The following is a 16,042-nucleotide window of genomic DNA, read 5'->3' on the forward strand; positions in this document are numbered from 1 at the left end:
GGTTCGACAATATTTGTGTTTTGCGAGGTGGCTCCGTCATCTTGACGTTCGCAAATATTTTTTAAATTCAACATCGTGTGTTAATAAAATCTCAAGCAAATGTGCGTAACTTACGCTTTACATAGGTAATCGTTGATTACTGTGCGCGCCGAAATCACTGCCACTGACTAGTACGCATAGCTTCCTACAAAATGATATGCTGCAATATATTTTTTCACTGACACTGATGGATCACCTACTATCGGCACTGTTGTATCCGATATTATTACAAACTTTTCTCTGGGAGCCAAAAACTTTCTACAGGCTTTGACACATATGTTTTTCACTCGCAATATGTAGAGCACATTCTACCATCTAGGATTTTAAAGGAAGAACGAGGTACCTATGTGTTCAGCGGACAATAAGGTAGGTACTTAGTAAAAGTCCTGTGTCGGCAAAGCCCACTTATATTTCCCACATTAATATAATAGTAGGGGAGCCCACGAGGCTAAATTGGGATTTACTCGAGCGTCATAGAGACCTATTGGGTTGCGACTTGCGAAGGGTAGATGATGAGAAGAAATCTATACATATAATAAAACAGTAAAAATATTTTGCCTGTATATTTAGTATTTTTGACTGAAATGTATAGAGGGACACTTAGAATGAATAATAGAAAGCAAAAATATATTTTTTTTAATTTCTTGTCTGTCTGTATGTATGGTCACGATTATCTCCGAAAGTACTGAACCGATTTACTTAAAACTTTCACCAGTTGTTTTGTTTTAACTCAGAAAAACATAAGTTTGTTTCATCAAAATCGGTTCACTAAAAAATATTATCGACATTTGAATGAACTCAAGGCATGAGTTTGCCTGCAAATAAGTTACGAAATTTAAAATTCAAAGTTATTTATCATTATACGATAGCATTTTACCTATAACATATAAATATAAGTGAAAGTCGACTAAGGGATAGGCTTACAAACTTGGGATTCTTTTTTAGGCGATGGGCGAGCAACCTATCACTATTTGAATCTCAATTCAGTCTTTTCAAGGCTGTGTCTACCCCGCAAGGGATATAGACGTGACCACATGTATGTAGTCTACTTTAATTTCGACACCACCGCAACGGCCTCGATGGTCCAGCCTGAACTAGGCTAGACTGAAGTTGGCGGTCCAAGTCCAAGTTCAAAATACTACATATAATAAAACGGTAAAAATATTTTAACATATTTTAACTGAAACGGATAGAGATTTTTTTTTACATTTTTTGTCTGTCTGTCTGTATCTGACTGTATGATTAAGATTCAAATCGAAATTTACGCGGACGAAGTCGCCGGCAACTGCTAGTATATAATAAATACCGTTTTATCGGTGGAGGGAGCGGCTATAGATTTTCAAAAATGTAAAACAAAACTGTTCGCGGACATGGTCGAGCGTGTCAGTATATGTAGATAATACGTATTTTAAAAATGTACATATGTTAATCTAATTGTTTCCATGGTGGTCGTACGTAGAGGTTGAAATAGGGGGAAAAAAAATTAATGAGCGCGTCAGATTTTCGAAGGGGGTGTTAACCTAAATTAATGCTTTTATGTAATAATCTGACGATTTGGATGTGACGCAAAGTCACGGCCATTATTGGAGTGTGCAAATAAAAATTCGTCATTTTGAAATACCTACCTACTCAAGCGCGTCAGATTAAGTATAATATATGGTTCATCATTATGCCCTAGATTAGCTGTCTCATAATCTGACAATTATCTCAAGGGCTTCGCTTAATCTATACAATTATATATTTTTTTAAACATTGTACTTAATAGAAATGCTCGAGGAAATAGCATGTAAATGAGAAAGTACATGTTTTTTAAGTAGAATTCTTATATTTATAAGAAAACAATTACAAAACATTACATTTTTAAAGTATTTTTTTTTATCATCTTCATATAGGAGTGAGAGAATAACATGTAGACACTAATCATATTTTGTAAATGCATAAACATAATTGAATTCCCAAGAATTCAGCGATTTCCGTGTACTTTTCTGTCAGATGTTCCACAACATTCTTCCAATATTCTCTCCTGCATTCTTCATCTTGAATTTGAATCATAATCTGTTTAAGTTCTGAAACAAAGTACATAATTATTTAACCTATTTAAAGCGTGTAGATTACTGATTTTTACATGGCACATTGACGATATACCTAAAACCACAAAAAATATGTATGAATACATATTAAAAAACTAGTTATGCCCGCGACTTCGTCCGCGTGGAATAGTTTTCATGCGCATCATTGAAGCCCTCGAGGATGAATAGTTTTCCCTGTTTTTTTTTACATTTTCCATTACCTATTTCTTTGTTCTTTATAGTTGCAGCGTGATGTTATATAGCCTAAAGCCTTCCTCGATAAATGGTCTATTAGACATTTGCGGAGAATTTTCAATTCAAACCAGTAGTTTTTGAGATTAACGCGTTCAAACAAACAAACTCTTCAGCTTTATAATATTAGTATAGGTATACTCGTAGGTATGTAAAGGTTTCACATCAACATTTCGACGAACATAGTATATGTTGGGGTCTTACTATCGCAAACTCCGCAAGCGATTATTTGCAACATCCTCTTTAGGTCCACTTCATCTTCCACTCGGCCCACGTAGAAGAACCGCACAAGATGCGGCATCAGCTCGAAGACGCGCCGTAAGGGAACCTCCATTGGTGGATACTTAGTGTTACTGTATACGCAAAAAGCATTTATTTCTATTTCTGTCACTTGTATCTTCCTCTTTTTTGTCCCAGTTGGTAGGACGGCCTAACCTCTCTGGGAGAGGAGCCCAGGGTTCGCCTTTTGACCATGATACTGTATTGGATAAGTCAGGTTTTTACACGAAGCGACTCCCGTCTTAATCCTGCAACCATTGCGGGGTTACCCCTTATTGGGTCATGGTAAAAGTTGCACAAGATGGGTGTGCCTTTATCTTAGTCGCCTTTTAATGTCACTACTACTATCTTCATCCTGTGTTCATTACAAAAAGAAGAAAATTACAAGGGGTTTTTTCATTCATAAGCAGCAGTCTCGAAAAGATCTAATAGGTATAAAGTGCAGATCTAACTGATAAGATAGGTTAAGAATAGAATATTATCATGAACAGTTTAAACAGTAGTATGCTTATCCACCTCATCCTGTGTTTAAGTACCAAATTACTAGGTTTTAGTACAAAAAATAATTAATTGCATTGTTTTGAGGTGAAATTCCAGACAGGCATTTTTTGCGATGTTCGTTTCGGTAGATGTTTATTTTCGCACGCTCTTTATTATTTTATTTATACCTATATTTTATAAAATGCTCCCAACAACTTCTTATTCACAAATCTTTATTAAGGCATCTGTATTATCTATTCAATTTTTGATTATTCGAATTGATATAAAGAGAACGAATAATACATAGGTATGCCTTGTCGACGTCCGCGAATAGCGGGCAGGTCTTACCAAGTGTGTCAGAGTATCGAAAGGCCATATGCCTTACAAAGCAGCTCACGTCGGAATCCTGTCGTTGGCGCATCTTCAGGTCAATCCCTAGCTGCAAGTGGACCTCACGCAATGGGATGCTGGGTGTCAGGAAACGACGGATGTTATCATAATCGCGAATACGGACTGAAAAAAGTGTAAATGTCTTCTCGAATCATCATCCTAATGAGGAAACAATACAAATGGAGAAACAAAATCATTAAATAAATAAATAATTTAATAGTGTTAAGTACCATATAAATATTAAATAAATATGTAGATAACTACACGACGATGTCACGGCTCTGTCTAGATGAAATTCTCCTAGCATCAATCCGGTTACATTCTAAAATCTCTGGAGAGGAGCCCGGGCTATATTTATTTTGATCATGACCTTGGTTTGGGTTGGTACGAGTATCTTAATCAGGTTTTTACATGAAATGACTCCGTCTGACCTCCACAACCTTTGCAGAGGAACTTGACCCATATTGGGTCATGGTACTTAGGTACAGACTCATACAGTAGATACACATACATAAATGGCTGACGAGAACCATTTAATTCCTTGATAAGAATTGCGAGGAGTCTTTAACGTGGGCCTGCCTATGAGAAATGTTTTTGGGGAGATAGCATCCAGTCTACCTGCTAGCCTAGAACTAGCGGGACTAATCAGGAATGTTGATAAAGCATAGAAATATATGTAAATATATAATATCAATATAGCATATTGAATTCTCTTTCTATTCTGTTTATTTTTTTACAGTTAGAAAGGGGAGATGATAAGGCGAATTATGCCTTGACAACGTTCTTCAATATCGGATTTGATAAATTGAATTTATTTTCACTGCAGACTTACAGAACACCATCAGTATGTACAGATCCGGGCAAGCCACTACTACTCTTCTCCACGCAGTGTCCGGTATGCCGTATCCTCCTGTGCCCAGAGCTGCATTTGCACGACCAGGAATCTGATCCTCGCGACATATGAGCTGCATTCGAAGTTTAAAATATACAGCGCTAAGCAACAACGAAAAGAAGTTGGCACAATTTTCGAGTATATTCCAGGTGCCGCCAAAACGAACGGTTAAAAAATCTTTCATGTAAGTATTGTATAAATCGTTGCGATGTAAAAGTAACCGTATTATTTCTCGTACAGATATTAAATGTCTATCAAGAGAAAAGCATTAATTTTTTTTTATCTATTCTTTTTGGCGATGGTCTGCCAGTCTGTATTTTAATCTCAATTACATTATTAATTAAAACAGCCAGCCGAAAGTGGCCTTTGATTTTTTTCGAGACTGTTGGCTTTCTCTTTACTCCGTAAGCGATAAAGAATGAATAAATATAATCTACGACAACTTCCCACCGTTTAAGTTACATTTTGTATATGACAACTAGCATAGCAGTAAGCTATGACACGAAGACCGGTAGGTAGGACGTTATTGGTGGGTAGATCTCAAAATAACTTATGACTAAGTATATAGGTTTGTGTAGCACCTATGTAACTTTACCTAATGGGGCCCAATTCGTAAGTTGTAAATACCAATTAACCTGCAAACGGAAATGTGGCCTCTTCATGATGGGCAGCAGGCCAATCAGAGCGCCACCAGTGCCGTCTGCGATGTGCGAGTACTCCAGAGCTAACAACCTTAGATTTCGCAGCTCACCCAGACTTCGGAGGAAGCATTGCTTAGTGTCCGGGCGGGGAATGTATGCACCACTGCCTAGAAAGTACTATAGATATACTTAGAATATTTGAAGTACCATTTGAAATGGTTGATCTACGATAGTCCCTTGGTATTTTAGTTCACCTTACAGGGTGTAAGGTACTTGGGACAATTTCGGGGATATCCTTCCGTTACGAAAAGTATAACAACAATATTTTGATCTAGCGAAAATATGCAGGCGTCGTAAGGTGTAGGCGGTGTGGGCTACCGCATTCGTCCTAGCGGTGCAGAAGGCCTCGACGTCTCGACGAAAGAAAAAATATCCGAGTAAACACGAAAAAAAAGAATTTTTTTTAAAATTAATTTAGGTAGTAATATTGATGTTTATACTATTATTACTTTTTATATTAAAGAGCCTCGCAACAGAGATTACTCGGTTACGTGCGACCTCTCTGCATGAGCCTGGGGTGCGTCTATGTCCACGGGCCTATATTAGGGTTACTTATGTTTCTTCTATAAGAAGCGATGCCCATTTGATTTCTCCATTCACGATTGAGTCCTTATATCTGGTTTCTTATTGTATTGACTAAAATTTCATTAAACCACAAATTGACACAAACAAATCATTTTATTCAGCGTGACTTGATGTGACGTCAATTTATTTACTAGAACTAGCTGCCGGTGTTACTACTACCGCAGGCATTTCTTCGATTACAACAACATCTACGGCTGATAGGTTCTTTGTTTCAGGTTTCACATTTGTTATTACATGTGATTCAGCCATTATTGAAGTAGCTGTAGAATTATCAATTCTTTTGTATTGAAAATTGGGCAAGTATTTCATTGCAGCCTCTACTGTGTCTCGAAGCCGCTCTGCTCCAACAGGGGGTGCCGTGAGAGTTTCTTCTTGACATTCACTCACTAACTCTTTCATTTCACTTTCAGGCATCGGTATGATCATATCTAAAGATTTTTCATGGTGTCGCTTGAGTTCACTATCAATGCGTAATAGTTTCTCTTTGCTAGAATTTGTGCGCCAAGGTCTCTTTGGGTCAGGTCCAGTAAGGATAACACTGTCAGAGTTTTCTTTTTTCGCTCTAAAATGTACAAAGTTTGTACAGTCAATGTAATTAAAATATAAATAAATATAATGATAGTCAAAGTGTATTAAGGCAAATACTCTTTGACTAATATAAATAGGAAAAGCCTGTTTTAATAAAATATATTATCACCTACCACGTTGTACAAATAGATACATTAATATATGGATCAAGAACCTTTTTATGCTTATTGTAGTACAATTTACAATTATGCTTGTTATTACGAGTAATATTCAAGTAAATCCAAGTAAAGTAAAACCCAAAATCCCGATAATTTCCGCGGGATTTCCGGTCCTCTCTTATGTACCTGTTGATTACATTATAAGGAAACTATCTACAGCGGTTTGAGCTGTGCGAATGATACGAGTATGTCAGTCGATCAGAGTTCTATACGCTCTTTGAAAAAACACAGAATATTTAAAACTCAATAACTTACTTTTTATTTTCAGAAAGTAGCTGTAACAACTTTTTATCAATATCTTCTATCAAATGTTTATCCACCTTGTATGGATTGACTTCAATGTCTTTAGTAATAGACTCGTTTGCTTCTTCATCATCGATGTCTTTATCAAATTTATTATGAAACTCTTTAATAAGTTCTGAGCACCTTTCTGTTAGTTTTACTTCCGGTACCTCTATGGACTGCAAAAGCTTAGAAATCTTAGTTTTTTCTTCGTCCGTAGCCATTGCGGAGATTGGCACCAAGATCAGCGTATTTTCCGTTACCAAGGAAACACTTGGTTACCGAAGAGACGTGGTGTTAACAAGCATGTTTAGTTTCACATAGGCGACTTCATCATAATATGTAAACAACCCTCCCAAGTAGGCACCTATCATTCCCAACACTGTACCAATGGGTAGGAAAAAGCAGAAAAATTTTAATGTCGGACACAAAATCATAAAAGGCAAGCAATTGAACATTGTTTCGTTTTTATGTACACGTTTTACAATTTTTATATTGTTAATTTAAATTTATTTAAAAAAAATTACTGTTCCTTATAATTTTTTGTCAACATGACATTTTGTCTGGCATTTTCAAAATTTTAGAATGAATGGATAAACGGTGAAGTCTGAGGATGATTTTTAGGGATGAAAAAGGTAGGTATATCATATTAATATTGTGAAAGGTCGTGAGCTACAATTATGAATTTCTTTACGACAAATACTTATGATGTTTTATTTGATAATCACATAAGTTTAAGCGTAAAAAACCTAGAAACCAAGCTCCATCTGACTTTTTTGCGGATAACTACTGTATACATACATACATATATGTAACTAGCTGTGCCCGCGACTTCGTCCGCGTAGAATAGTTATTTCGGGCATCATTGAAGCCCTCAAGGATGAATAATTTACCCCGTTTTTTTTCACATTTTCCATTATTTCTTTGCACCTAATAGTTGCAGCGTGATGTTATATAGCCTAAAGCCTTCCTCGAGAAATGGTCTATTCAACACAAAAATATTTTTTTAATTCGAACCAGTAGGTAGTTCCTCAGATTAGCGCGTTCAAACAAATGATATATGATATCCCTTGTAGGTATACAGATCCAACAGTCTTGAAAACATAAATACCTGTTATATAGCTGTAGTTAATAATCAGCGGATTTTCGTTGGGAAGGACCCATCGCCAAAGGAACAAGTACTTGAGTGATTCAGCGTTGAAGATGGCAAGCTGCTGGATCAAGCGTACTCCTTCCAGCCTCTTGCAACATAGATTCTCAAATGACACAAGTTCAAGCGAGTTCTGGAAACTACAACACTTGGTGTGATGAATGGTCCAAATAGATGTCAAAAAGCATAACAGCGGTTAATGTATAGTGCCCGCAGTCCGATTAGGTTCAGTATGTCCGCTTAAATTTCTGTACAAAACTTTAACCCATAGCTGAAACCATGCATTGTAATGCTCACCTTATTATATTTAAAAGAATGCGGAAAAATGTTTGTCGCTTGAAGTAATCGAGTCGGTCGATTTTTATAAGTTGATCCGATATTATCAGACGGTTCATTTGGACTTGCTGTGCTTCCATTTTCTGTTATAAAGAAATTGATTTTTAAATAAAAAACTTCACTTTTGTTAAATACGTACCTAGGTAATGACGGATTTCGTACATTTCTTATGACACAAAAATAAACCTAGTTCGATAAGAAAACAAAGTATGAACTTGCGAAACCTTCAAGGTAATTTCAAAGGAGCTATTTAATTCCTTCTGGTACAGCTTGGGTTGTAATTTAAGGGCAGTATTAGCCTTCCACAAATAGCTGCCAAGTCGTGACGGCATCCTCAAATTTGGGTACTGGTAGGTGAACAAAACTTTCTCACAATGCAGTTCCCCGACGAAGTATCGCTGGACATCATGGATTGACCAGTAGCGAGAGTCTATTGATCTGTGGAAAGGATATTTAACACATCTACTGCGTTTGAAAAAGCTCAGCATATGACCACCATGGGTTAAGGTTTATATGGAGTTATTTTATCTAACTCAAGTTTGATCAAGTTTATAGATTCAGTTGCCGAAAGGTGCAGGTTTCCTCACGATCTGTGCCTTTGTACGAGCATTGGAAAACATTCACATATATGTATATTGACGTATTTTGGGAAAATATAAGTACTTCAGTTTTCAATATACCCACTTTACGTTATTAGAGGCGATTGGGCACAATCAAGTAGGGATAAATGATATAGGTACTGTTCACACTTTTAGTCTAGTGACCAAAGCTGTGGTATCTTCAGACTAAGATAAAATAAATGATGAAATTAAGATATAATACTTTAAAACGTCGTCATCGTGTAATAAGCCATCGTCACTTTCCACATAGTGTAACCAAATGAAAGGGTCCTTGGTCCAGTCGCCAAGGGAAAGGTAATCTGGGCTGGGTTTGTAGAGCTTCGGCCACAGGTACCATTTCACCGCTTCCAGGTGCCCGACTATTTTCATACATTTGCAATCCTCTAAACAAACAGAATAAGAACTTTATACCTTTGTTGGTATTGCATTATTTAGTATGTTAAGGTACAAATAATAAAGGTAAGAGTTAGTGTCTTTCACATGTTTCAGTTTGAGGAAATTGACATATCCATTTATAAACTCGAGCCTCGCTATTCGTTTGAACACACTACTATAGGTAATGCTTCTTATGTAAACCCATTTACCTGACGATTGTTCCCTTAAGCGGAGGAGCTGAAGTCTACTTAGTAGCAGACCTCAACTCCTCCTAAGGGAATAGGGTAAACAGGTACAAATATACCTAGGTAACTATACTACGTGGACTATACCGTACCTACCACTACGTCCATTTCTAGGAAGGTTATGAATAATTCAGTCTCTCTTATAAACATTTCTTTATTATTAAGGTTTGTATGTAACAGTTTGTCTTAAATAGTTCAATTACCTTCTTCCTTCTCCATCGTTGCACAATAATTAATTGAACATCGACATAACTAACATATTTGGTAACGCAAAACCCATAAATATAATTGTTTTACAAAATATATGTGTATAATTTGTCAAAAACTTGTCAATTTTGTCTTTGTTGATGACACCCAATGACACCTGATGTTGGTTGGTTGATGACCTGATGACTTATACCAGGTGACACTGACATGAATCAATAAGTCCTATTAGTTTTCATGGTTATAAGCACAGGTCCTAATAAGTTAACTATGCAAACTTCTAAAATAAAATTTAGACCTGAACTTAAACATTTAGTAGAGTACCTACCTACTCTACTCTACCCCTGGTATACGATTCTGATTTCACAGGGGTTCATGTGACCATCAGGTCCCGGTCATCATCAGATAATGAGGAAGACTTCTCTCTCATCATTTTTGTTTGTTTTCACTTGCATTCTCAGCCGCCGCGCTTCGGTACAATTTTAAAGCTGTATGGGGAAGAACTATTACAAGTGCCGAAAAGAAATGACAACAACCCCATATTTGGAATTTTGTTATATTTGAAAAAATATACAAAGAATTAATGTTATAATTAATTTGTTCTGTACAATGTAAACATAATTAAGAACACTAATAAATGCGTCAAATAACAGTAAAATTTGATTATATTATTTTCAAAGACACTGTCGCCATGATGTAGGGTTTTAAAGGATAAGTCACGTGTGATGAAAAAATTAATAGAAATTAATTCTTTACGTCCACAACATTCTTGTAATAAAACTTAAGTTTCATGACATCAATTATATGTTTGTAGAGATTATATTTATATAATAGTGGTTTATCGATATTCATAGTATTAATTATAATCATATGTCATGAGTTATTTTGTAAGTAGATTTTTTTTTCATTGCAATTGTTACATGTCAAGGTTGTGTGAGCTTCATTCGTTATAAAGATAAGAAGGTTATCGCTAGCGACATACTAGCAATGTTTTTTCACAGAATAAAGATACACTATGTGTTTGGCATTTAGCTACACATTCGGTCCATGATTATTTAGATAATTTCCCTAAGGGCTACAATATTAAACAAAATTCGACCTTATTCAAGATCCACAATGAGCCACGACATCGGATTTATTGGGGCTAGTTTTATTTTAACACTGTTTTCGTACGAGTATAAACTGGTAGCAGGTACGGGTTAGCGTGTAGTATGAATTTATACGAAAAGTACATATTTTATACAACTACCTAAACATCACGCATAACATCATACACACGAATAAAGTGTTTTTAGTTTTTATTTAGAAATTGCAGGAGCAGCATACGTTGAGTAGGTATATTACATAATTTGTTTGATACATTTTCAAATAGAATTATTGATTGTAGGTATACATATGTATTTATCAAATTAACTAACCTACACATCCTGTTAGGAACCGCATGGTATAGCTAGTTATCGATGATTATTATTGATCATAAAAATAAATTGTTCGGAAACATCTTCTCAACACCGAATGTCGCAAATAGAGAAATACGTATATACATAATTTGATTATTATCGAGTATTGGTTAGACATCTATCAAATATATGAGGGCCACACAAATTAAATATAAAGTATAAAAATTTAAGGACCCTTTTATATGTCTTCGTAAATGTGCAGTTTATAAGCATCTAGTAGTGTGCTCCTACACTTTATACAGTTCGGTGAAAGAGCTCATTTATGTCTTTTATTGGACCCAATGAAAAAAATTCAAAATTTATACATACATAGCACATCTGTTAAAGGTATCTAAATTTTATCTCAATCACTATGTGTATGAATCATGTGTTTTATATATGTACATACTTGGACCGAAGTTATATTTAATCGGTAGGTACCTAGGTAATTTTATCAAAATTTTACACATGATTTGAACAAATTATAAAATAAGACATAATGGCTTATAATAAAAAATATTAATTTGCGATGAACTCATATAATACTCTTAGACGTTAATCTAATTTATTCAAGATATTCCATTATTAAAATGTTTTTATCGAAATCAATTCTTAGTAAAATGTGAAATAGTACAATAACAATTTTACGTAACAATCAAAGAATGAGATTTTATAAAAATGCTATTATGGAATGGTAATGAATAAAAATATTTCAGCCTGTAATATTAATTTTTAAGTCCTTGTATTTACTTTTAAATTGTAACGAAATTATTTCTTTGCTCTCTAGGCAGTCACTGATCACAAGACTCACGAAAAATGTGCGCTATAAATGAAATGAGGTGATGCGGCACCGCAGGATTTCTTAGTTTTTCTTTAAGATCTGCACAGAGCATGGAGCGCCCGTCCCAACCTCGATTACATGTTATTCCTTGCTCGGCACTTTTCAAGTCTGTGTGCGGACGCAAGCTTATTGTCAAATATCGGATTGATTTAAATTCAGTCTTTGCAACCCGAATGTGTGTTGGAGGGAATTCCGATATACAACGCAACTATTTAATCGCATCTACGTAAAAATAGTTATTACTTATGGCCCATATTAAACAGGTCTTTGTTATTTATGGAACACTTAATCTTCTTCCTCAAAGCCACACCCATAAAAAGCCTACTTGTAAGAATTCATCTCGAACTTTCAAACTAGACATACATACATAGGTATTATATAGGTTAGGCATTCTGGTAAGCCTCTGATCGAACCTAAGACCAGGGAAAAAAGATAAGACTAATCTATCCAATGGCCAATTTTTTTAATCGTTAGCTTCAACATTTTGTTGTGTCTATTGACAACTTTTACAACGGTTTCTAGTTTTACTATTTTCATTTTAACTTTAATATAAACTTACATTTACACAATGAAGATTATTCATTCATACATCATTATGTAAAGTAAAAATAAACTGTTTCTAGTTGTATTAGTTAATTTCCAGCTAAATATTGTTGGATAAGCTAGTCCGCTTTAACTACATTTCCTTCTGATCTTTAGTTAGTATTTATTTCCTTAGTTAAATAAAGTTAGTGTCTTAAACGAAACCATGACGTTTCAATTGTTAACCTAGACAGGTATTGAAAACTTAATTATCTTTATCTCATTATCATATTATATTAATATTAATGCATATCAGATAAAATGTTCATTTCTATTCGTTTACAAGGGTTCGAAAACACAGGACCCCGCGCACCGCACAGGGCGGGTTCCTTCGTGTACAATACAAGCAACAAAACTAAACGAATGATTCAAAATGATCCAGCGATTAAATCACAGCCCAAAAATAACATTACGCAGCGCGGGACCGGCGAGATCAGACTCATCGGAGTTCTACAAGGGTAATAAACACAAATAATATATTATCTACACAGGCATCCGTTGATCTTAAGCTTGGACACGAAAAATGTAGCTATTATTAAAATAAACATATAATATGACACATATCAACGTAAGTGTTCTTATTGATAACTATAAACAGCTTATAGTGTCACTTGTCTATGTACAATATAAATCATTTGTTTCGTCAATCGTCGAGGTTCGGCGATAAACAAAACGACTTTATAACATGACTGACTATGGCACAAATTAAGGAATATGTCAACTCACTATATAATGAAAGTCTCACTAGAAACCTCACATATTCTTGTAATGTACGTTAAAACATGTGATGTGATGCGTTTTATATTTTCTAAGTAAGGCTTACTATGGTACTTTAGTTTAACGCAGATATAAGTACAATAATTGCCCATCTCGTGTCTGTGGTAGTGGTAGTCATTGCTTTAAAGGGTAATAATATACACCGGAAAGCATTACGTACATGTGATGTTGTTTGTGAATATAATATGTACCTATATTATAAATATATACTGACTCATAACGACTTGCGGACGCGATATAAATTACCTACTGATGAACAACAACAATTAAGTCATCCATTGTGCATTAAATCAATTGAAAACAAGCGGAATGATAACCGAAAGTTTAACATACATCAGTATTTAATGAGCTAAGGTTTCACAGATAAACTGCTTAAAATGCCAAAACATCAGATTTTAATCAACGGTGAACATTAAGCCTTTCCGTGCAAACATCCCAAAATACAAATAACACATTTGTGTCCATAAATTTCGAAATCAGTCGTCAGCCTAAAATATGTAGACATTTACCTAACTTGGATATACAGACCATTTCTACAGAAATTCAATACGCTCTTATCTACTGTTGATGGGTGAAGTGTGTGAAGAACGTACTTAGTTTCCAATTCTATTTACGATGTAAAACATATAATATGTTGTAAACTAATATCATGAACGTATACGATTCTTCGCCGAGTGCTTTTTCAAATTATGGTGGTATATTGTAATAACATGCAATAATTAACTAGGAACATAATATAAAATTGACAAAACTCCAACTTCTTGCAATAAATATATTTTGAATGTCTACTTGTAGTTATGAAGGTTTGAAAGACTCAATTAAACTTGCTATACGTATCTATACTTAGGATAATCTCCAAGATATTCTGAGCTCTGCTCGTCATAATATAATCCTAACTTAAATTTAAAATTTAAATAGGCATTTCCTTTCAATACATAACCTATCTTCCGATAACTACAAGTAAACAACAAAATCCATCCTACATACCTTAGTATACCATTTTCAAAATAGCACCGCCTTTCAAATAACTATAAGATTATTAATTATAATTTGCCTTCAAAAAGGATTATTATTTTTTATAATACCCAAATTGGTCAAAATGATTTATTTAGTTAATTTACGTCTGATCGATAAATTTTTGTCTTCTGTGTAAAGAGAGCATATAATTTATTAAATAATGAAAGGATTCGCCAATAGATACTTAAGTCCTAAAGTAGAATTCTCTAAATTGTATTAAGTAAATAGGTACATACGAGTATAATTTTAGCAAACCATCAGTTCGAAGTACTGCAGTAACACAAATAGCTGCAAGAATATCACTAAACTTTATATACCTAATATATTTCATTGAGGCGTTAAATTGGATATTCGAGTTAATTCATCTACACTGACCCGTTGCCCTCTATTGTACAAGTTCGAGTTAGGCCGTAGGGTGAACTGCGGAAGGATGCGGGTGTGTGGACAGATGTGTGGACTCGCTGCGACGCGGCGGCGCGGGCGGCGGCCTCTTCTTGATTGGTTTGGGTTCCTCCCGCCGCGGCTGAGGCTCTCTTCCATACATATTTTCATAAAATGGATCTTCTACCCCTCCGCCGTAGTGTTCTTGCACCCACATCGAAACACTCGTCTCCTTGTAATCCTCAGACAGTGGATACTCACGAAAACCGAGCACCTCGTGAGGCGTCGTCGCCGGTTCTAATTTACACTTCTGGGCGACTTGCCATTTTTTCCTCATCACTCTTTGTAAATCTTTCAAAAATTCTTTCGGCGGATTGCTATTGGAGTCTGCTAGTTTCTTAGGTGACGACAGCCTCGTACTCTCATTGCGTTTGGGTGGAGGCGGCTTTCGCGGTGAGGATGGCGGAGGATCTTTTAAATTGAATGAAATTTTCTTTTTCCCTTTGGTGTCTGAACACGTTGGAAGATCATCAGCGAAATTAACTTTCTTTATGGATCCCGTGCGTTCTTTCGTTGTTTCAGTGGTGAGTTTCTTTTGGATGGAGGGACTGCCATTACTAAGTTTCTTGTTCTGAAGTTCGACCAAACAGGCACCATAAGCAACATTCTGCTGGCCGTAAATGCTTTTATCGGAATGGAGGGAGGAGGTTCGTGAGGTGTCTGAGTTGACACTATCTAGGGACGGTTGTCGTGGAAAGGTGCGACTGGTTTCTGAACTTCGCGAGCTGGTTCTAGAAAGGCCAGCTCGCGCAGTCTGCTCGATCTGCTGCGCAGTCAACTGGCTTACTATGTCCTGCACTCGGCCGCTATGCGCTTCCATTGTATGCTCTGGTGGTGGTGGTGGCAAACTAAGTTGAGACCCAGAAATGTCTTCAATGATATCCAAGGGCGGCGGGGGAGGTGGAAGTGAATCCAAACTTAAAGTAGAACTAAACATGCCATCTGGTATATCTTCAGAGGGTGGTGGTGGCAGCGGTAACTCTTCGGCTACCGGGACCTCCGGCGGCCTTTGCACTTTATCGTAAACAGTTGCATAACCATATAGAGTAGAACTGTTGTCTGAACTATTTCTGTAGAGATTCTCCCGGGGGATGCTCTCGTAGAGTCCGTAAGATGACGACGGCGGCTCGTGTCGAGCTGGACTACCCAAAGAATTAAGATGGGTAGTGTTTGTAGCGCTATAGACAGAATTGTCTGTTGTTTCTGGAATAAAACATTAGTTATGATAAAATATTGACCTCTGTGAAACAAAAAACATAATAATTTCTTAAAAGTTAGTCAAGTTAATTTGAGGAACCCG

The 16,042-nt window shown here is 35.9% G+C and overlaps 2 protein-coding genes and 1 pseudogene across 6 annotated transcripts in view; all 3 read right to left on the reverse strand.

Moving 5' to 3' along the window:
- Positions 1–1,923: 1,923 nt before the first annotated feature.
- LOC106133923 (uncharacterized) lies at positions 1,924–10,046 on the reverse strand (annotated as a pseudogene).
- LOC106133924 (uncharacterized) lies at positions 5,124–7,773 on the reverse strand. The gene is made up of 2 exons (XM_013333795.2): positions 6,689–7,773; positions 5,124–6,249 (listed from the first exon to the last, which is right to left on the reverse strand). Exons 1-2 carry the CDS (start codon positions 6,937–6,939, stop codon positions 5,811–5,813), a joined length of 690 nt encoding a protein of 229 aa, XP_013189249.2. The 5' UTR covers positions 6,940–7,773; the 3' UTR covers positions 5,124–5,810.
- A 139-nt stretch (positions 10,047–10,185) lies between the features above and the next one.
- LOC106133921 (abnormal cell migration protein 10) overlaps positions 10,186–16,042 on the reverse strand; it is a 65,306-nt gene continuing 59,449 nt past the window's right edge. For all 5 annotated transcript variants that reach the window (XM_060953682.1, XM_060953681.1, XM_060953683.1 and 2 more), the window contains one exon: positions 10,186–15,945. In XM_060953682.1, coding sequence (XP_060809665.1) covers positions 14,705–15,945 — 1,241 coding nt within the window. In that variant the 3' untranslated portion in view covers positions 10,186–14,704. The remainder of the gene's footprint in view (positions 15,946–16,042) is intronic.

The sequence above is a fragment of the Amyelois transitella genome, chromosome Z, assembly GCF_032362555.1.
Source record: "Amyelois transitella isolate CPQ chromosome Z, ilAmyTran1.1, whole genome shotgun sequence".
NCBI lineage: Eukaryota > Metazoa > Arthropoda > Insecta > Lepidoptera > Pyralidae > Amyelois > Amyelois transitella.